Source organism: Eutrigla gurnardus (genome assembly GCF_963514095.1).
Source record: "Eutrigla gurnardus genome assembly, chromosome: 22".
Lineage (NCBI taxonomy): Eukaryota > Metazoa > Chordata > Actinopteri > Perciformes > Triglidae > Eutrigla > Eutrigla gurnardus.
In genome coordinates, this window is record NC_139933.1 from 7,511,091 (window position 1) to 7,532,442 (window position 21,352).

The 21,352-nt window shown below is 41.8% G+C and overlaps 1 protein-coding gene across 4 annotated transcripts in view; it reads left to right on the top strand.

The window, feature by feature from the left end:
- Positions 1 to 63: 63 nt before the first annotated feature.
- vti1a (vesicle transport through interaction with t-SNAREs 1A) overlaps positions 64 to 21,352 on the top strand; it is a 107,471-nt gene continuing 86,182 nt past the window's right edge. For 2 of the 4 annotated variants that reach the window (XM_084040606.1, XM_084040603.1), the window contains exons 1-4: positions 66 to 266; positions 4,514 to 4,572; positions 5,506 to 5,616; positions 20,455 to 20,532. In XM_084040606.1, the coding sequence (XP_083896732.1) occupies positions 173 to 266; positions 4,514 to 4,572; positions 5,506 to 5,616; positions 20,455 to 20,532 (342 nt within the window). In that variant the 5' untranslated portion in view covers positions 66 to 172. Of the gene's footprint in view, positions 267 to 4,513; positions 4,573 to 5,505; positions 5,617 to 20,454; positions 20,533 to 21,352 lie in introns of all 4 variants that reach the window. The other 2 variants (XM_084040605.1, XM_084040604.1) reach the window with 2 other exon arrangements.

Consider the following 21,352-nt stretch of genomic DNA (forward strand, 5'->3'; position numbering starts at 1 on the left):
ATTCACTAGCTGAACTAGTGTCAGGAAAATAACAAAAATAAAGTATTGTTCCTTGCCGAGCACGTTTGACTGTGACTCAAGGAAGGGACTCCATTCGAGACTTGTTGTTATCATCTGGAGCTAACGTTAACTGTCACCCATAGAGCCACCTGTTCTAAACCTTAGCGTCAAAATGTCTTCAGACTTTGAAACCTACGAGCAGGATTTTGGAACTCTTACGGCAGAAGTAACTAACAAAATTGGCAGAATTCCCAAACTAAGTGGAGGTAAGACAGTCAAGTTAGTTCAATGTATTAGCTGGAGTAGCTGAGCTGGAGCGAGCTATCAGTTAGCTGGCATTTCTCAGCTGAGAAGGCTAGCTAACTAGCGTTAGGGGTAACCTATTAGTGCTCGTGTAATTTCATCAATTTAACGTATTATCTTCTACGAAAAGATTTAGTTCACCAAATGGTGAAACACAGCTCGGGTGTGTGTTCTTATCCTTTATGTAAAAGGGTGAATCATGCGTTGCTCACTGCTTTTAATAGCTTGGAATGTGTGTAATAGTGTGAACATTTTGTGTGGAAATACTGAGTTAAGTAGTAAATAGCATCTAGTGTTTTCCGGTAACTAACGTATGGATGCATTTCTAGGCTAATGCCGCTGTCATGGTTGTGTTAAAAGGAGAGAAGCCCTTTGTCACTGCTATTATAGTTGGTAAATATTGTTTTATACCATAGAAATGAATGGATAGGCAGCGAATGTTCACTCGTGTCGCAGTGATGTCACGTGGGTACACACAACACTAATCCCATAGAGTTGTGTAGCTTAAAAACTGTCTTGTTTATGAATGGACATTACTGGGGAAACTGAGTTTTTGAATCACCATGACAACATAGTAGCTTTCTGTGTTTCATGCAAGCTTCCTTTGGGTTGGGTTTGCTTTAATAGATGATTTCTCTAGGTTAGGTTGCATGTGTTACCACCCAGCTCAAAGGCTGCAACAAAAATGGGAGACCAGATCAGTTAATGGTAATACATTGACAGCTTTATTTTTCATATTAACCCAAATGAACCAACCAAATGTGGAAGGTCAGTGATCAGTAAGGTATGCACGTGTGAAAGTGTCTAAATCAAATAAAGCAGCAGCCATGTAACAGAGGAGGCAGGAAGGGAGAGTGGTTGCTGTTCCTGTGATGAGCTTTTATACCTAGAGCCACAAATCAGGCTCAGGTGTATCTCATCAGCTGTTAATGTCCTCCAAGACAAGGGCAAGGAACGCATATCCATGCATGAACAGGTGGTGAACATACAGAACTGAAATTACCAGCTACCAAAACACACAAAACTGGATTACCATAAGCGCTCAACCAAAGTAGCATCCAAAAGGTTTCTCTAAAACAAAAGCTCACTAGCCACCCAGAACAAAGAGGCAACCAAACTACAACCAAGCTCACACCAACCAAGGCATGAATTGTAGCACTTCCATTTCTCAAGGCAACAGGCAAAGCTACAAACTTTTGTCACCTCTAAATATGACAAGTTCACCACATCCCTCCTGTAACAAACAACTTGCCTACCAAACAAACCGTAAGAGTTCCCTACACTCGGTGCTGCTTCAGGTTAAAACATGTGTGGGTGTGTGTGACCGTGTCTAAATCAAATAACGCAACAGCCATGTAACAGAGGAGGCAGGAAGGGTAGAGACATGTTCCTGTGATGAGCTTTTATGCCTGAAGCCACAGATTAGGCCCAGGTGTGGCTCATCAGCTGTTAACGAGACTACAAGACTAGGAAAAGGAACACAGACCCCTGCTGGATAGGAGGGGTCATCACACATGGGTGGTCCTAATGTAGTATATCAGCATACTGTATATATCAGAAACAGCATGTCCACACTGTAAGGGATGTTGAAATGTTTCATATGCTATATTATTTGCACAAATGCATGTTATATTGAGACAATTAGTAGGTGATGATATGCAGCAGAGGTGATCAGTCTGTCTTGGCGTTTCCCGCGTATTAATTATATAGTTACATTTTTGGTCCATCCATCTATATTTCCTTATGTTTAGGTCACACATGAGAAATTAGAGTGTCAAACATGGGCAGCTTATTGTAGCATTTCATAATACAGGCTGCACATAATTCCTTCCCCCGTTTAAATTGCGTCTCAGTGTGGAGCTGATGCCTGTTATCTTGTCTTGTTTGTCTCTATGTACACAGATGAAATGATGCTTTTGCACTCCCTAATAAGTTCTATAGGAAGTGGGGGTAAAATAGTCATCACATTTGTTTTTCTTCTAAATGTGTAAAAATAATAATGGAGAAGTCTTTCTGCACATTGTGTTGCCTCGCTTCTAATGTTACTAAGCCCATAACATCACACACATCTTAATTAAACAGCCAGTTTTTGTAGTGTGAAATACACTGCATGTATTTAAATTAACTTCAACTGCACAAAGCCAGGAAAGTATGATACATATGTATGCAGTGCCACTGACTAAATTGCATTGTCCGCAACTGATTACTGCTCGTAGTATGTTTTCAGTTTTGACTGCTAAAAAATGCTTCCACTCCAACCTCTACGGAACATTTATCTCAGTCTTGCTCATTGGGTTTTTCAAAGGGTCACTGCCTCTCACAAAACCTGGCCCAACTGAATATTTCTGGTTTGGAATCGGCATCTTTGAAGATTCATGGCAGCCCATTCCACTGCGTAATTCCACATTGCCTCCTCTCGCCATCTGTTGACTGTGTCAGAGTAAGCCCATATGAATATGCACAAAGCCAGGAAAACGCATTACAACCATAAGTAGTTGTTCAATGTCTTCTGCCACCAACAGAATTGTTTACAGTTGAATTTCAATTCCCTTCCTTCTCATTAAGGCTTTTCTTCTTCCCTTTCTTAAGTCCCACTGGCTCTTCTTCCTGAAGTGGCTGAATTTATTTCCATGGCTTGACAGCCCTCTATTTAATACATTAATATAGCTCCAGACAAAGGGCTTTTGTCATTGCCGTTGTTGTATCTCTCCATTTCACATGTGCACAATTGCTGATAATAGCCAGGATGTGTGGGAAGAATGTCCTTGACTGTCTTCATTCATGTAACAATCAAATGAATGTGTGTTTATATATTTTTTACCATCCCCCAAAACCAAGGAATCAATCAAGGAATATCTCAATAAGAATACAATGTTAGGCCTTCTTTCATGAACGGTGAATGTCAACTTTTCACCCTTGAGTGTTTATAGAAAGAGATTGTCTGTCATTCATTGCAACTCAAATATGGGGAAAATGTATATGAAATATATATATATTTATATACCAATCCATACTTTTTCTTTGTTTTCCTTAGTTCTGTGTACAAAACTCCTCATCCGTAAATATCCATACATATTTTACAGCCCTCCAGAGTTTGAGCAAGAAAGCATCATCTCACCTTTCAGCCTCTGGCTATTTGGGTTGTGAGGTTGGACACAGGTTTTAAAAATGAATTTGAAGGCAAAATTTAATGTTGCTGCATGGTGCCTGCAGAAAGACTAAGACTCTTTTCAATAGGGCTGCCCCATCTTAGTTGATTCGTCGACCAATCAGCTGCTTTGTTTTTAAGCTTTCATTAGTTGATTAATATTTGTTATGCTTTTTTTTTGGATTGTTTGTAACCAGTAAAAAATAGATGTTTTATTTTTACCCTATGGCTTAAAGGTATAATATGTAGTCATATTTTGGTTGCACTTTGTAAACATAGCATTCAAAATGACCTCCTCCGCTGCTCAACTCTTCTGATTGTTTCACACCAGTTGCGTCAAATATACACATCTACACCCTCTCACAAATCTGCATGCTTCATCCTGCTGTGGCCTGCCTGCTCTCTCATGTCTGTGAGGTTTGTGAGCCTCGCTACGCCAAGCGGTGCTTCTAAGCGGTGGTCTTCGACCTGGGAATGAGAGTGGGTTGCACATCCTGCAAAAAAAAAGAAAAAACAACCAGACCAGACTTCGGTTCACTCTCATGGCAAAGAGCTTATTTCAGAACAAAGAGCAGTTCTTATATGTGCAGAAATGAAGCGGTAGTGTTGCTGCCTTAAATAACAGTGGGATGCACTGTGGTTTACATGCTTCTTTGGAGCTTTCGCAAGTCGTAATGAGTTTCAATGGGTAATGTGGAAGAGCAGCCACGGGGTGAGGTGCAGAACGGCGCGTTAGTCATTCTGAGTGGGACTCATACTTCTGGCAAGTGAGCAAAGCTGACACCTCCCTTCCCTTTGAGTTGGCACGAGGTGTCTCACTGCTCCTCAACAGAAACCAACAAAGGCCTCATAGACGCCAATAACTAAGAGACATCAAATGTTGGCTCTCGTGTAGAGAGAATGTGTAAATATATCTTCAAATGTGTCCTCGTGTGTTGTTTTCTCCCAGTCTTTCTTTCTCTCTCCCCCTCTCTTCCCCCGTTGCGGGGGAGTTAGGTTGTTGTCATGAAGCGCTGTTCCTCTGTCGGCTGATCAATATGTTGCTGTTTTTTTCTCTTTCAGAGGAGAAGACACAGCTGGTTCTAAATGTCGACAAACAGCTTGAAGAAGTCAGAGAGTTGGTATGTCTTTGATCAGTAATTTTCTCCTCTTCCCATTTCCTAAATAATGAATTTGTGGAAAGAGGGAGGGGACAATCTTCACTGGCACCCGACAACAGCACCTGTATTATCCTGGTGGTGACATGACATGCAGACACACACGCACACACACGCACACACACACTTCACATGGCGGAAAGGAGGCTTCCTCCTCACATGATTACATTCCAGTAATCTGCTTTTAAGTGACACCCCTATGACACATTTCAAGCCATTATCTTGAGGTGGGAGTCTTCATGTTGCTGTTTAAAAATGAGCAAAGTCACCTGACAGAGACAAATTGTTGTCGCAGTTGTCTTGTTATGTCACAGTGATTAGTTTTCCTCCAAATCCGCCACAGAGAGACCTGTCTAGCCACGCGTCAAATGTACTTTTACTTCATTCGGTGTGACATTGTTGGGCCCGTGCACGTCGCCGCAATGAAGGGGCGCTCATATTTGATTGTGTATTTATTTACGGCGCCGCTTTCCTCCATCGCAACTTTTATCACAGCTGAGCGACGTGAGCGGGAGGCATTTTTACAATCAACACTGGAACAAAGTTAATGTCGCTGAAGTTACTCGTTTCAGAAAGTTTGACGTTTTCAAAGTTGTCACACGTCGAATCTTGAGCAGCTTATTGTCATAAATCATAAGCTTACCTTTTATTAGACTTAGCAGTATATCATTTACGGAAATGCATAGACGGTAAGAGAATGATCATTAGAGGATAGGGAGAACTTTTATTATTTATTATTTGAAAGAGAATGCACACATCGCCAGGTTGGTACCTAGGATCAGAATTATATTTTAACCTGTCAATTTTGTAATTATTATTATTTTTATTCCAGGTTAGTTTGTTGTTCGCCAGGAAAAAAATGTTCATTAAATAAACCGGATTAACTGCTGGTTTTAGATGGAGCAGATGGACCTGGAGGTGCGGGAGATCCCCATCCAGAGCCGAGCCATGTACAACAGCAGACTGAAGAGCTACAAGCAGGAGATGGAGAAGCTTGAGAAAGACTTTGTAAGTACTTAAAGTGCTTTAACACCTTATTAAATCTTTCTTATTAATGGTTACCTAAATATTACAAATATAATAATTATACGTTGCCATCTTCTCAAGTCCTTTGTGGTTTACATGCACATCCATTGTTCGTTCCCTCAACGAAACTTCCCCTCTCTCTCTCTCCATCTCTATCTCTCTCTCACACACACACACACACACACACACACACACACACACACACACACACACACACACACACACACACACACACACACACACACAAACACACAGTCCTACGCTGAAGCTCAGTGGTGCATCCACCGAGGTTAATTCAGAGTTTGCACTGGAACTTGCAAGTGATGCCTATTGAGAACAGGTTTTGTGTGTTTGTGTTGTTGCTGTAGAATCTGGCCTTGTTTAGTAATTCATAAATCACTGTATGTCCGGACTTGATCTCCAGCCTCTATCAAAGGTTAATAAACAGCCCGGCTCTTGTAGGTCCATTGCTTTTAGTTCACATTGTTGGCTACCAACATTGCTCAAGGCATTTTAATCAATAATGTGATAGAAATGAGCAATTATTTCATGTAATTACAACACCTGCTTGTTTTCTTCTTACCTTTATAGCTTTTCCTATTACTGTAAGTTGCAAAAGTGCATGCAGTTCATTGTTTGTATTCAGATCTTTTACCTTGCAAAAAAATATGTATCTTTAATGATGTCTTTTTTTCCCCTCCTGTCTGTTATTGTTTTCCATTGTCAGTTTTGTTGTGTCGGTGCTCACAACAGGATAATAAACCCGTAGTGTAAATGCAACCGACCTTGAGCTCGAGAGCAGACGAGTCCTTCCACAAATCAAATGTGATGTGAAATATATCCACATGCTCGGGATGGGTTGGAAGAATAACTACTGAATTGGAAGATTTAGAACTTTTAGACTAATTCACAAAAGGCTGATCTGGGAAAGTTGAAGCATTTAACTATGTTGCTTATGTGGTTCCAATGAAGGAAACTGCATATTTTCAATATATCATAACATTTTCTGTCTCTGACACCATGCATGCACCGACTTACAGCTGACAAACAAAACAAACCACCCTAATCATTATCTCAACATCTGCTTAATACCTCATACATTTTTTTTAATAAAAAAAAACAAATTCACCCCCAATCCACCACTGTTCCATTTGCAGAACAAACAAGATGCATAAACAACCCATGTGGATGGCGATATCATGTGGAAGTGATCTGTGAGAACACAACAGAGATGTGCTAACTGAGATCAGACGAGGAGATCTCCGTGCCAAAAGAGTTTACGTTTCCTCGCCATGGGCACTTAATTGGCTGACGATTAATCTTGAACTTTTCTTCTCCCCACACTTACCGTGCTCAATCATCAAGCAGTCAGCGCCAGCTGTGGCTGATGTTGGTGCAAATTTCTCACATGTGAGACCTTTCACTTAGAATTTCCTCCATCCACATTCTAAATACTCAATATCTTTCTTCCATATTGCTGCTTAAGGCCCACAATACTGGAACACAAAAACAGCGGTTAGGAAAGTCCTAGTGGATAAAGAATAAAAGAATCTTGCTCTTCTTGTAACCGCGACTCCCCAGTTTAACGGAGTCATTTTCTTTTTGACACCTCTGTGTGTGGTGTGGTCAGATCAGCGTGCATTTAAACCAGGATCACCCACCTCACGCGGCAACATCTAGCTCCCGTAAATCTCATGCAAGTGTTCAGACGGCAAGAACTTCAGCCCCCTCAGATGTGCCTTAGATGTGCCAAATGCTATAGCTGAGCTCAGCCCCTCACTTCCTGCAGGCCCAGGGAGGACATGACACTCGGCTCGAAAGGCGTCTAGTGGAAAAAAGGCAATCTCCTTTTCTTTTTAATGTAAAAAGCTCCAGCTTTGTTGTGCTTTCCGTGGATATCAAGGCCTTTCCACTCCCTCACTGCCCAATCCCCCCCCAAACTCACCCCCTACTGGCCTCCCACGGGTGTCTCCCCCCTTAACCTGCTCTCTCATCCTCCCATTCACCCGTGGTTTGAAGTCTTCCTACCACCGGTGTGCCAGCTTGAGACCTCATTCCTGCTCCTTTCCAGACAGGGCCCGAGTCGACCTCGGTAACCCAGCCATTTCATCCCGGAAGACAACTTATCAAACAGGCATCCCAAAGGTCTATATTTGAGGTGTGGCTTTGTTGAGCTTGGTCGACAGCTTCATTGGCGATAATAGAGGGGACATTGGGGGTCTTAAAGGTGCTGGGTCGTGGCAAACCTAAAGGGGATGCCAGTCTGACCAAAAAAACAAAACAAGACTAAGTCAGTGTGAAAAAAACCCGAAGAAGAACAATGAAAATCCAATTTGATAGAGTCAACTTGTCCTGGTCAGGGGATTCAAGACAGCATGGCTCTTAGCAGCGGCTTTGATCAGGCAAAGAAGAGACCCCACGTAAGCTTAATTTAATGAAATCTATCGGGTAAACCGAGCCACCATCCTCAAAGGGCCACGCTTGGTCCGTCCCAGTAGGGAAGTTGGGGGGGTCTGCAGACGTCTGCTGCGTCTCACAAAACGCAATCCACTTTTGAGGATGTGACTCAAACGATGTGCCACGCTAATTGTAAATGCGTGACGCCTCTGACATCGGCATAATGAGGTGTCAGCCGTAAGCTGTCACGAGGCAACGCTGGCTCAGAGATTTAGAGGTAATTTTGTCAGTCCTGGAAACCCTGTTATTCTTTAATATCAAAGTCCTTCCTTTCTTCCCCTTTTCAAAGGTGTCCCATGTTGTATTGTTGGGTCTGTGCTTGCATATGTTTAGCAAATAGCCAATGTTTTTTAGTCTTAACGCACATTTCAGTAAACCTGCTGTTAATGGTTCATCTCAATGAACTTGAATGTGTCAGGTTAGAGGGTGAAGGGTGGCATCTCAAAATTCACACCATGTTATTTACAAGCAAGTTTACAAGCCCTTGAATACTCTCTTTGTAATGCATTACTTTAAGGCATCAGCTTACCTCCCACTTGCGCCAGATGTGGTGGCTGTTAGGCTCTTTTTGCAGCAGATGGCGCTGTTGCTCTAAGAATTTCCCTCCACTTAAGGTCCAGGACAAGGACAATATTGGGCACATTTACCAATTACTTTGCCTTTCTGATGTATGAGTGGACTTGCTATGATAAATCCTTCCACTTATTACTATGCCTGACCTCACCCTTTATGCTTTGTAAAAGAGATTGAAAATAATGTTACCAAAAATGTCCTTGTGGACGAAAGCCCATTTAATACAAGGTGTGTTCTACGAGTCATAACTTTATACATTTTCTTTAGTTTGCCTATGCCCAGTCGAGCTCTGACAGTTAATTAAGGAAGCAAACAAAAAATGAATGAAATAGTGTCTCTTCAGGAATGTTGAATGTCTTTTTAAAATGATATTGTAAACATTTCAAATGCTAACTCTCCCATCTCCTCTCCCAATTAATCTTTCTGACATTAAGTGTTACAGCTCGTTTATCCTTTCCTCAAGCTGTATTTAAGGTGGGGAGTTTAATATTTTTAATTGTATTTTGTTGTCTTTTCAATAGCAAAATAAATACTTCTGGTCCGAATGTGAGAGCCTTTTGTGTTGAAGGATCCTTGACTGGGATAAAGGTTAATTGGTAGTCATTAAATATCAAGCTCTGATAAGTTTTATTTTTGAATACTTCACATTTTTCTATCATTAAGTGGGAATGGGTGTCAGTAATGGTCAAGGCAGTTTCGTTAATGCCACGAGAGTCGCTGGGTAATTCTTTAGTGCGATGGAGCAGGTTTAATTTAGTTGGATCAACCCCGATTTTGTCTGAATAGAAAGCTATTGTTGATTAGTCATAATATGCCGTATACTATTTCATAGAGTATTATGAATATGTCAGTCATTATCAAGCATCAGTGTTCCTTTTGAAATGCATATCATTACCCAGTCTTTGTCAGAGAGAGATTATACATAATGCAACTTATTAGAAGATGTGAAAAATGTGATACGGTCACCTTTTGAAAAGCTGTCACCTGAAGTGAGGGTTTTAAAGTTTGAAATCAAGACGGAGAGATTTTCTTCTTTCTCAGTCACCCGTAGCGTCATATATTCAATTACGGATATTGAAAAAGGTTGACGTTTGTATTTTGTGATATTGAATCACCAAGCCAACGTGGCACAGGGATACAAATATCCCTCCCTGATCTCTCTGATTGTCTTTTGGGGTTATTGTTTGGAGTTACACTCACGGTCAAGTGTGCTATCTGGCCTGCCTTTTCCTTTTTCAATAAAAAACCTTTAGATAGAATGCCTCCTAGTGTCCGTCCAGGGAGATAATTAATGCATTTCCAAAGAGTCGGGCCAACCTTGAAATATTGAACAGTTTATTTGCCAGGTACACAGAAGTGAATGGAATGAAAAAAGCTGTTGGTGCTTCTTGTTTCATTGTTACCCGGATCTATGAGTTTCATAGTTATACGTAACCTTCCGGAGATAACTTGAAATGTAGCTTTCAGTCGGGACACGTTATTGAGTGCTTTATTTAATAAAATAGTTCAACCTTTTTAATAACAACTTGTACGCGAGGAGAAATGCTTTGACTGAGATGCGGAAAATACAAATAAGATCAGTTTTAAAACCTGATATGTATCAATTGAGATACCTCAGATGAGGCCAAGGCGTGCTACTGTACATGGTTTTATTTGGTCCCCTATTATCAGAATAAATTGACTTGTTGTAGAGGAACTAATGAATGACTCTTGACTTCACCACTCACAGCTCAGGCTGCATGTTCCAGTTGCCAGTAAGAATGCTATCAGAAGTTTTCCATAAGCCTCTTTTCCTGTTTCCAAACCCCAGAGCTATTTGTTGCCTCTGCATCTGAAGGTCATCCGCGATCCGTTCATCATTTGCAATGAATTAACATCTTTTTTCCCGAGTTCTTGAAATGCCACATAAAGTATAGGGTATTGTCTCTGTGCGCGTGCTTTCTGTTGTAGGCTGGAGTTTAAGCGTGCAAACTTTACTCGGAAAGCCCACTAATATTTTGTTATGTATTTAGAGAACGAGGATGAGATGAAGCTGCTCTCCATTTAGGTACTGTGTGAATGTTTATGTGTTTTTAATTAATGGTTACGGACAATTCAAGGTTGCGGAGACTATCCAACTTAAGCTGAAAGCGGCCATAAACTCATTATGTTCGGCACGACCCAGAAGAGGGAAGAAGAAGTTTGCAAAGTCATTTATTAGAAAGTTGTGCGTTACTCTTAAGAAGCTCCGAAAATCACAAATTTCCTTTTTTTAAGCAGATGATGATAATCATGTTGAGATTTAGGTTTGATGGGAGATTTTAGGGCCGCTGTACATCTCGTGCTCCAAGTACACTAGTGGTGATGGATAAATTGGCACTGCTGTAATCCATCTTGAAAGGTTCTTGTTGTTTGCCCCCCTGTCCTCGTTATGGTGACTCCTGCGAGCAGACAACATGACAGACCAACATTAGTTGGATGTTAGACACTCTAAATCGCCTTAGGTTGCCTTGGCTTACTTGTTCTTATTAAACACAGAGGAGTGAAGGCAGATTGACTCTTTTCATGGTTTGTTGCTTAACAACCCATCAATGACACCAAAGTCTAATCACTCGTAACCAGTTTAAAAAAAGGCTTCCCCCTCCAAATTGAGGGATTTTTCCCCCCCATATATTTTCTCTTGAGTGCAGATTTAAGATGTAAACAAATAGATCTTCTTCCCTTCTTATGCATTATGTCTTTCATTTGGCAGTTGTTGTACACAGTATGTCTTCCTCAAGCCCTTTGTGGATTTGTGGTGTTGGGTGGGGGGGGGGGGGGGGCTTTTTACATGTCCGCTTTATGGACACGAAGATGGGATTCATTCGTGGATTAGCCTTTTGTCGCTCGTTTTTCGTGGGTTTGATGGCGTAATGGCAGCAGTGGGTCAAATCTGGGTTGAAGGACAGTGTCACAATAAGGACAAAAGGATGTGTTGTCCAGCAGTGGCGTGCTCATGTTCTATTAGCAGGAGAAAAAAAAGATGCGAGTGAGACACAAACCAGGATATCACCAAGTGCAGTAGTTTTGTTACTTTATTGTTATATAAAATGTATGTATCACATATCAATAAATCATTTTATTGATGGTTGATTGACACGTCACGCCATGAATAGCATAACAATGCCATCGATCACATGTGATCGCAGTTGAGCATCAATAGGGGATATACAACCGTTTTCAACTACTACTACTGCTTCTCAAGTTAACAATTTAAAATGTGTTTCACTGCTAATGACCACTGAACAAAGACGAGAGCGTGCACAATTCTCATAAGTAAAATATGTTCGTCCCAGACAGAGGAGTGTGAACGCATTTCTTTGCTCATCCTTTATGAGTTTCTTGGTCATTAACGAGATGAGTTCTTGTCACGAGTCAAACTTGCAGAAATCACACAGCCCATCATTTGTAAGCAGATCACCCTCTACTCCCTCTCCCTATCTCTTTATGTTAACACTTGTCTTGTGTTGGTGGAGCATCTGCATTATGCCTGGAGCACAGGTTTTTTTTGTTTGGCAGTGTGCAAATTCGGCCGTTATCCTTCCACGCGATCGTTTCCTCTCTCGCTTATCTCTCCTGGCCCCCTTTTCCGAAGTCGTCCGTACTTCCACACACACTGACAGCGATCAGTATAGCTTTCAGACGCTTGTCTGGCTGAGTCTGCCACGGAGAGGAGACCTCTCCCAGGTCCCCCTCGCTGTCCTCGGGGCTTGTGTGATTGAGTGACTGGAGTGAGTGGGGGCCAAAGATAATAAGGGGGGAAATATAAAGACATGGGGCGATGATGTGATAACAACCCCTTCCTCCTCCTTCCTCTGCTCCCTCTTTCTACTCCCCTTTCCACCTCCCCTTCACTTTCTCCTCTGTTCTTCTTTCTGTCCTACCCCCGATTTCCTTGCACCGAGCCTGTCCCACGCAGTGGTGTAAACCAGAAGTGACATGTGACACCCACTCCCCAGTGATGTGCTGACAAGCGGGTACTAGAATAGGTGACAATGTTTTCTTTTTTTTTGCCAGACTGGCTTAAGTATGGTGAAGGCATTCATGAAGTATTTATGAAATATATTATGAATCATTGGGTCTGTGTTTTTCCTCTACATTTTAGTCAGTGGCATTTGCTTTTTAATAAGTGAGCCACGGCGAAGGCGAGGAGCGAGGAGCGGGGTAAATAGAGGAAGAATTCTTTGCGTTGCGTCTTTTGCTGCCGTTTCTTTATAGTTGAAGCTCCGTGTTTACAAATGTTTTAACCCCTGCTCACACATACATGCGGACGCACAATTAAACTTAGTTTCTCCCTCTCATCCTAAGTGTTTCTAATGAGGGAGTCGGAAAAGAAAGGGAAAGTGTTTTTGCTCTCAGCGACCAACAGTTTTGCCTTTTCTGTCGTGTTTTTGAAGCCTGCAGTGGAATCTGACTGTGGCCTTGATGACAATTACATTGTGGGAGATGAATTAGAGTTTCTTTTTCAATTATCCCAGAGGTTGGCCGCCGTTAGAGCATCAGCTTGCTCCTGCAGTGAGACTAAACTCTTTAGTTTTGTTCCCATCATTACCATAGAGCACTTGTTTGTTCTGCATTGTCAAACCTTTTGTACATTTTTATCTTTGTACATTTTTATTTCAGAAAATGATCTGTTTCACATAACACATTGTCTACTTTTAAGTGTCTACCAAATGGCCAATAATTCCCAGTAGGAAAACAAAACCTTTTGCCCATTTAAAAATCAATGAAATTCTTAAAGAGCTCATTAAATTAATATTATTTGTGTCTTTTTGACTTTTTATATTTTCTGCTACTGTGTCTTTTGAATCATTAACTGCAGATGATTGATTTGGTGAATAATTCAACTCCACCATTTATTCCTGCTGCTTCTTCTCTTTATACTTTATTCTTTAAAATCTGCTTAAGACGTGTTAGCGTGTCTTCTCTAAAGCCATCACATGGCTATTTCCCATCATTTTTTTTTTTAACTTCTATTGTGAATTCCAGTACAAAACCTGCAGACTCCCAGGAAACTGGTAAGTGTATTGGGAAGTTCAGGAGGGCACATGTTGGAAGGGCTTTGGAAGGGGGCCTTACTGGCCTCATCAGCATTTGAATGTGTCCTGGCCACTGAAATAACAAAGTATACATAAATATATAGAGATAATGATCTGGCTAAGTCCCTATATGTGCTGCTGCATTCTTATGCTAATGAGCGAGCTATTCAGCATCAACAATGGTCACATTACAAGAAAAGGCAAAGCACTGAAGGAGATAGTCTTCTGTGCGTGTCCACTGACGGACACGCACACGCACGCGCTCAGCAGGCCCGACTCCTCTCCCTTTGTGTCTAGGTTTTTTTTTATATATTTTTTTTTTATTACATTTTTCAATTTTAGATAACACTCCAAGAATAGACATCAAACAAAAAATGAATCATAAATCGAGGTCAGGAGTGAACCTCTTTCCAAAGCAGAGACAGGGTTAAAAGTGAAAGTATTTCTTTCTTTAAAAAAGATGGGAAGACTGATAGGAGAGGAGCTCTTCTCAGCAGAGGGTTCAGTGAACCATATGTAGGTAGCCACAGGCTAATGGGCCGGTTGGTCCCTGGCTTGCCAGGTATCCTGCATTGCACATCTCCTAACACCCCCCTCCTTCCTCCACACACACTTTCACTCTCCTCGTCATCCTCCAACACCCACCTCTCCCACCCCTCCCACCTTCACTCTGTGAAAATCCCTCCTCCACTTTCCTCTAATCTCACCTTTTTCTCTGGTGCTGACCCGGGGAGACCCACTTTATTCCCCACTGCACGCCAGAAGCCAGCGTTGTGATCGGAGCCCGAGCCCCTGTGCTGGTTCCCCCTCTCCTCTCCTCTCTGCTTGCCCTGGCTGCCCGCCTCCCCGACGGCTCTGCTCTATTGATTTACTCCTCCAACCAATGCTGTCTGTCTCTGTTTTGCACCACCAGCACCTAGGTCCCTCATCTCCATAACCCTCCCTCTTTCCCGGTTTTCAATCTTTCCCTCTCTTGCTCTTTTTCTTTCTTTCTTTCTTTTCATACTTCCTCTCTGCACCTCTTCCTGTCCCCTCCTGCACATCAGAGAGAAAAACCTGACAAAACACGAGAAAAGGAGGGAAAGAGAGATGGAAGGACGGGGGATAGGGGAAGCGGGGCCTTTGATTTTTCATTAGAAGTGCCTCCATATTTTAATATTGGGTTTAATCGGGCCCTCATGCCTTAAAGAAATAACCATTGAGAGATGATCCCTCGGCCTTCAAAAAGTATATGGCGCTTCTTCAATCAAAGCCCTCCTCGAATTTGCTCTTTTGTTTGGAGTTCACTTGCGATCCTTCCCCCCCTCCTCTCTTCTCCTGCCGCCTCTCGGCCTCTCGCTTTGTGGGTACAGTCGTTAGGCTTATTGACTGATCTCGGCTGTACTTAGCAATAGAAATGACTTTGACAGGGAAATACACCACCGGTATCACAGAGGTACAAGCATGAAAGGCCCCCCATCAGAATAGTGTACTCTATCACCAGCAAACTGCTAGGTATTTATCCCCTGGAGATGAAATCCTGTTTACTTGTATAATATAAAAGAATGTTATAGATTCAGCGGTACAATGTAAAAATAGCAGATTGCATTCATTGAATTAAACTAATAAGAGATTCTTTTTTCCGCTGTTGTGTCTGACCGTGTCAGGTTTTTATTTTGTGACATAATATCTTTTTGAAGCTGATACACTCCGTCACCCTAAAAGAAGTCTCGCCACCTCGTACCTGTTTAGATATGTCGCAGGCTCATTTCTTACCTCGCCTCGGTTGATTGCTCACCTTTATTTGTGTTTTTCGACAACGGCTCCTCACACACTCCTTCAGGTTTTCATGGAAGTGGAACACAATGCGGCGTGCGTGGAAGCCACCAAAGCACCAACCTGTGAGCTAATGAGAGGCCCCATGCTGTTATCTAAGGCGCCGGCTCCTCTACCACTGCTGCACTTCTATTAGGGGAGAGAACACACACCGGGCTACCGTTCACATATGTTGCGCGTGTACGTTCTTTAAAGGAGGTTTCCCCGGGATGCAGGGGCTCGTGGAAGCCTTCCGTCGTTCAGACAGTGCCCCCCCCGCGCACGCGCTCGCACAAAGACGCACCACAGCGAGAAGAGGGGGATTCGATGACACCAAAGACCACAATAAAACAAAGGCACAAATGACACCCTCCTGTGACAATCCCAATTGTAGTTGCTTGCCTTTTGTCTGATAATATATCAAATGCATTTAAAAAAAAAAAGAGCACTTACTTAATTGAACAACCTCTCCCAATTTGTTTGTGTTTAAGGAGAGTAGAAGACACTAGACAACAGTTTGTGTGTGTGTTTTCTCCTTTGTGCCCTGTGCGTGTGCGTGTGTGTGTGTTAAACCCCTGCCAAGCAGCCATGCATTATTTAAGATGCTGTTGTGATACTTGTGCCTGCTTAAAGGTCTCAGCTTCCTTTTAATGCCATGCCGCTTTGGCCCACCTCTGCCCCCAGTTGTAGGGGGGGGGGGCGGACCATAGTGGGACCTGCTGGTACTGGTCCACACATCACCTGGGAAAATATCACAGCAGGGGTAGAGAGGAAAGGAAGTGCTGCAGATAACCTTTGAGCTTAGCACCCATTCTTGACGATAAATTACCCATATTTGTTAGTTATTGCTGACTTATTTGTTTTTCACTTTTTACAACTTTTTAAATTACATTATTTGCACGCCTGAAAATTGTTATCAAAATAGTGGTTTTCATACGTTTCCACATTCATCGAGCAGCTCTCACAGTTAGGAAAATAAAAGGCTGAATGCCAGTTTCAGACATGGACATGGAGCCGGACATAAGTGTTATTGGCTCTAAATTTGGAAATGCCCAGCCGCTCTCCTACTGGTGAAAAAGCCTGTAATGGAACATAGTATTATACATTGAATATGGTTAATTACTCTTCATGCTATGCCACCAGCTGTGTGTGCAAGGCGAAAAGGAAAAGCTTGGGAAAGTGGAGGGAAAAAGCGTCTGCAGAGGAACTTCAGGGCCCCTCATTACACTCTGCCCCTGGGTATTTTTACGCCTTTTATTTCCTCATCTAATGAACTGTTTACATTTTTCAGCTTTCCAGGCGCCACAATTATTTGCGCTTGTCCTTGTGTCACACGTTGCACTGGGTAAAAAAAAAAAGCGAGGAGAGTTGGAGGGCATCGAAATGTGTATATAAATCGTGGTTTATTTGATTTTAATTATTGCCACTTTTTTTGTAGATGGTGGAACTTTTCTTTTACATTACAAAGACCGTGATTGTGGAGTGCTTGAAATTAGGAAAGGTCATTGTTTTACAATCACCAATACATTTTCTGCAAACAGATGTTTTTCTTTAAAGATTTACTTTCTTCTCTCTGGTCTATGAAGGAACTTAAAAATAATCATGTTAATTTAGACAATATATACCGATGGATGCCCATATGCTAGAAAGAAATTGCACACAAAGGAAAGATCCATATATTCGCTATAATTAAATAAATATAATTTGCTGTTCAGAGGATTATGCCAAACTGATTAGCATATCTGATATGAATTGTTATGCATGCATATGTAATTATATTTTGATGGGTAAAGAAGAGGTTTTTTTCTTTCTTTCTTTTTCGTCTGCTATCCGTGTCAAAATAGGTAAAACGTGTGTTTTTGACAGGACACCAGCACCTCCATCGCTGCATTTGACGGGATGTGTAGAGTTTTAAAGGCAGGCCACTTTGCATAAAGTTAAGATGTACCTTTGTACTTTTCCTGTGTGCTTCCGGGAATAGAAGCAAATTCTCACCCAAGATTAAAAAAGTGACAAAAGACAGACCTTTCAAAAGGATTAAAAAAAGATCTTTTTTTTTCTCTTTTCTGAGCAATAAGGTATCTTCTGAAAGCGCTCATTCTTTTTTAGATTACAAAGCCTGATTAGTTGGTTTCGTCTTAAGATGTGGAGCTCCGTCTTTACCTACTGTAACTACAATGATATAGTTTCAGTGCGTTTTCTTCTATAGAATAGATTTTCTTTTTATTATTTTTATTGTTCTAAAATCTGCTTTCCTGATCTTATTGTCACTTAGCAATTTTTTTTTGCTTCACACCCTAACTTATAATCAAAATCTGTTACTGTATTAAGCAGTCACTATTGCACAACTGTTTATGTTTGACATCAAATGGGAAGACAGTAATCACTCAGGAATCTGTTGTTTTCCTGAGGGGGAATCCAAAAACCGGAGTGTATACTGTAGGTACAGGGGAAGTAGCGGCACACTTTCATTTCAATGACATTTTCCATTCTTTCTACTTTCCTTTGTTATCTACCCTGTTCTCATTGCAGAGACGCTTCACACATTCATCTGTAACAGTCAGCTATTTAGAAATACCAAAAAACTCCTTGCATATGGTAAGCCTTAACATTCAAATCAATGCTGCTCCCAGGCTTCCTCGTCTCAATTACTGGTGAAGTCTTATTTCCCCCCTTAGTTGCACTGCTGCTCTTTAAGATGAAACTCCACTTAAATGGAATATGTGGGTGTTTTTCCTGGTAACAAATGTGTGTGTGTGTGTGTGTGTGTGTGCGTGTGTGACTTGTGTACAAGTGTACGTGCTGTCTTCAAATTGATGCTTATTGTCTTTCTGGTTTTACTCAAATCTGAAATTACTTTTAATGTCCTGACAGCAGCACAGTGACCTCTCTGCACTCTGGACAGAGGATGGGGTTTAAAAAAACATGATAGTATTCAAAATTAAAAAAGAAATAAATACAATTTTAAATTATCTAAATTTAGAGGAACACAATTTGATCACTTTAATTGTTTTACATTTTATGGAAAAATCTGTAATTATTATATAATATATCTGTTAATGTAACCTTTGCCAGAGTAAGAGTCTTAAAAGAAAAAAAAGAAAATTGTGTTAAATTCATGGATATCAAGTTTGTCATATCACCTATTTATTTATTTTTTTAGATATTTTTGAATTTTCTATGACATAATTGAGTGTTGCTACAATTATTGCAAACATTAAAAAGTCATAATTGAGCTGAGTGTATGGCACAATCACAAAACAATTGTAAAAATAGACACAACAGCACATTTTGACATAGTGCTCCTGTGAAATGCATGTTGGGGAGAGGGGAGGGAGGGGGGTCTGTGCTGCCGATCGTCTCTTTTCCCCACAGCGGGCGTTCTGTGGTTAGCTTAGGTCCCCGTGGTTGAGTATTGTTTGGGTGCGCTCTTTATCTAATGGGTTTTGTGGTCTGGGTCAATCAGACCCTTCGTCTCGTCAGTAATTACTCCAGAGAACTGTGGTCCTCACCATCACGATAATAACAGCCAAATCACATCAGCCATGACTTTCCACTCAGTGCTCCAGATTATGAGGAAAGACAAATAAAAAAAAAAAAAGAAAAAGAAAAAAATCAACTGGCTCGATTGTGATTGGTTCCAAAGTTATTTCAATCAAGGAACTTGATATCATCGCTCATGAGGTTAGAATTGGCTTTTTCAAGTTTGATTTGTGCTTCTCTTACGGAAGGTAGCATCAAAGTACTTCATGCAATAGCTTCTTCAAACTTTTACTGATAATAGAAAGATACTGGGAAAGGATACTGTATTTGAGGAAAAGAATGCCCCCACCAGGTAATTGGTGTTCCTTCACTGATTCTCTGACTTTTGTTTTATTTTTTTTTTAGAGTCGAGAACTAAGTAAATATATATTAAAAAAAAAAAGAAATTGTGTTGAGGAAAAAGTGATATTTTCATTCCTGTGCTGGTGTTTGTCTTTGATTTTTCCCCACCTCCTGCAGCCCACCTAGAAACCCTGTCAAGGCGGGGAGAGAAAGCGAAGGAGGCTTAGTAAACACTTTCTGTGTCTGCTGCTGGTGTGTATTTAGTTTAGAGGGCATGCCAAGAGGCTGTTTTTCCATGGGTCGGGCGTCTGTAAACAAGCGGTACAACGGCAGCCCACTCTTCGACAATCGGAGGTGGCACACTCTGAAGTGTGTATGAAATGTGTGTCTGAGTGTTTGTCTTTTTTTTTTTGGACATGGCATTCCCTCTTATTCTTGCCTATCTGGAGACAGAGAGAGTGAGAGAGAGGGTTTGTGTGTATGTGTGTTAGAGAGAGGCAACCCCAAATCCGATGGGCCGCCAATGGGTGATGAATTATTCCCTGTTTGAGTCTCAGCATTGGTGTTATCACAGAGCCTGCTACTGCACTGGGATGACAGCGGTGACAGCCCCCAGAAAAGATTTAGCGCTGACAAGTGATACTTCCTCATAATACATCTCCCTGGCCCTCTCCTCTGTCCTCCTGCTCCACACTCTCTCCATGCACACAAGATCAGGTTTCTCCATCCTTCAACTTATATTTGTTTAAGTGGGCAAGGTGGGGTGGGGGTGGGGGGGGGGCTATTTGCCATCACTTCTGCACAAGTGCAGTAGATCACCTTGGAAAGAGGCATGGGCACAAACCCAGACATGCTTGTTTTCAGTATCTGTTGTAGTGCTCCACTCGCACACATACACACAACCCTGCATGCGTAGGACTCAGTTTGTCACCGAGTTCCATTAGGGGGCTCTCGTGCTTAAGGAATGCCTGTCGTGTTTTTGAATCAACAACAGTACTAACCCACATTTCCCCTCTTGTTTTTCCCCACTTGTCACTCTTTCTTTGCTCTCCCCTCTTTCTCCCGTCTCTTCTCCTTTTTGTCCTTTTTCCTCCTCCTTCTCCCCCCCCTGCAGAAAAGGTCACGTATCGCCTACAGTGATGAGGTGCGCAACGAGCTCCTGGGGGATGACGCCAGCTCCTCGGAGAACCAGGTGAGGTGCTAATCAGGGGCCCCCGAACGAAGCCGGTGTGGGTGGCTGACTGGCCCCAAGGGTGAGGAGGTGGGCCCCTCATAGGGGCCATCGAGAGCCGAAACCACCGTATTGTCACCAAGTCATGCGGAAGGAACACTGTTTAATGCAAAGCTGGGCTGCCAGTGAGTGGGCTCAGGGCATGGGACCAGTGTCTGGCCAAAGCCAGATTGTGACCGACACAGACACACACTCACGCACAAGCTTACACACACACACACACACACACACACACACGCGCGCACACCTAAACACAAACGCTATCCCACACAAATTTAAATCCCAAAATCCGGCCTCCTCACTCCAACCATCCCACAGCTGTTCTCCAGCCGGGTGTGGACTTAGGCCAATAATAGATCCTCCATCTTTCATCGAGGTCCACGCACACGGACCTACATGCACACGCAGAATTGCTAAATATTGTTCTCCGGTCTTTCTTTAAACTCCAAGGGTGGCCAAGCTGCACAATGCAGATACTCAAAATGAATAAAAACACAGCTTCTCATATTATTAACAACTGATATTTAAAAAAAAAAAAAAATAAATCACCAAAATATTTTGGTGCAGTGTACAAATGATCCTTGCGTCCCTAAATAATGTTTTTTTAATTTGTATTATTTAATATCAGTCCTAAATCAAACATCTGAAATTCTATTTGACTCCTTTATGGTTTTGATCTATTATCTATCAACATATTCACAATTGGTTTATAGTTTATTAAAGGCTGATGACTGACATTTTTGTGTGTATATCAGTTCAGCCTGTTGAATGCAAAGGGGTA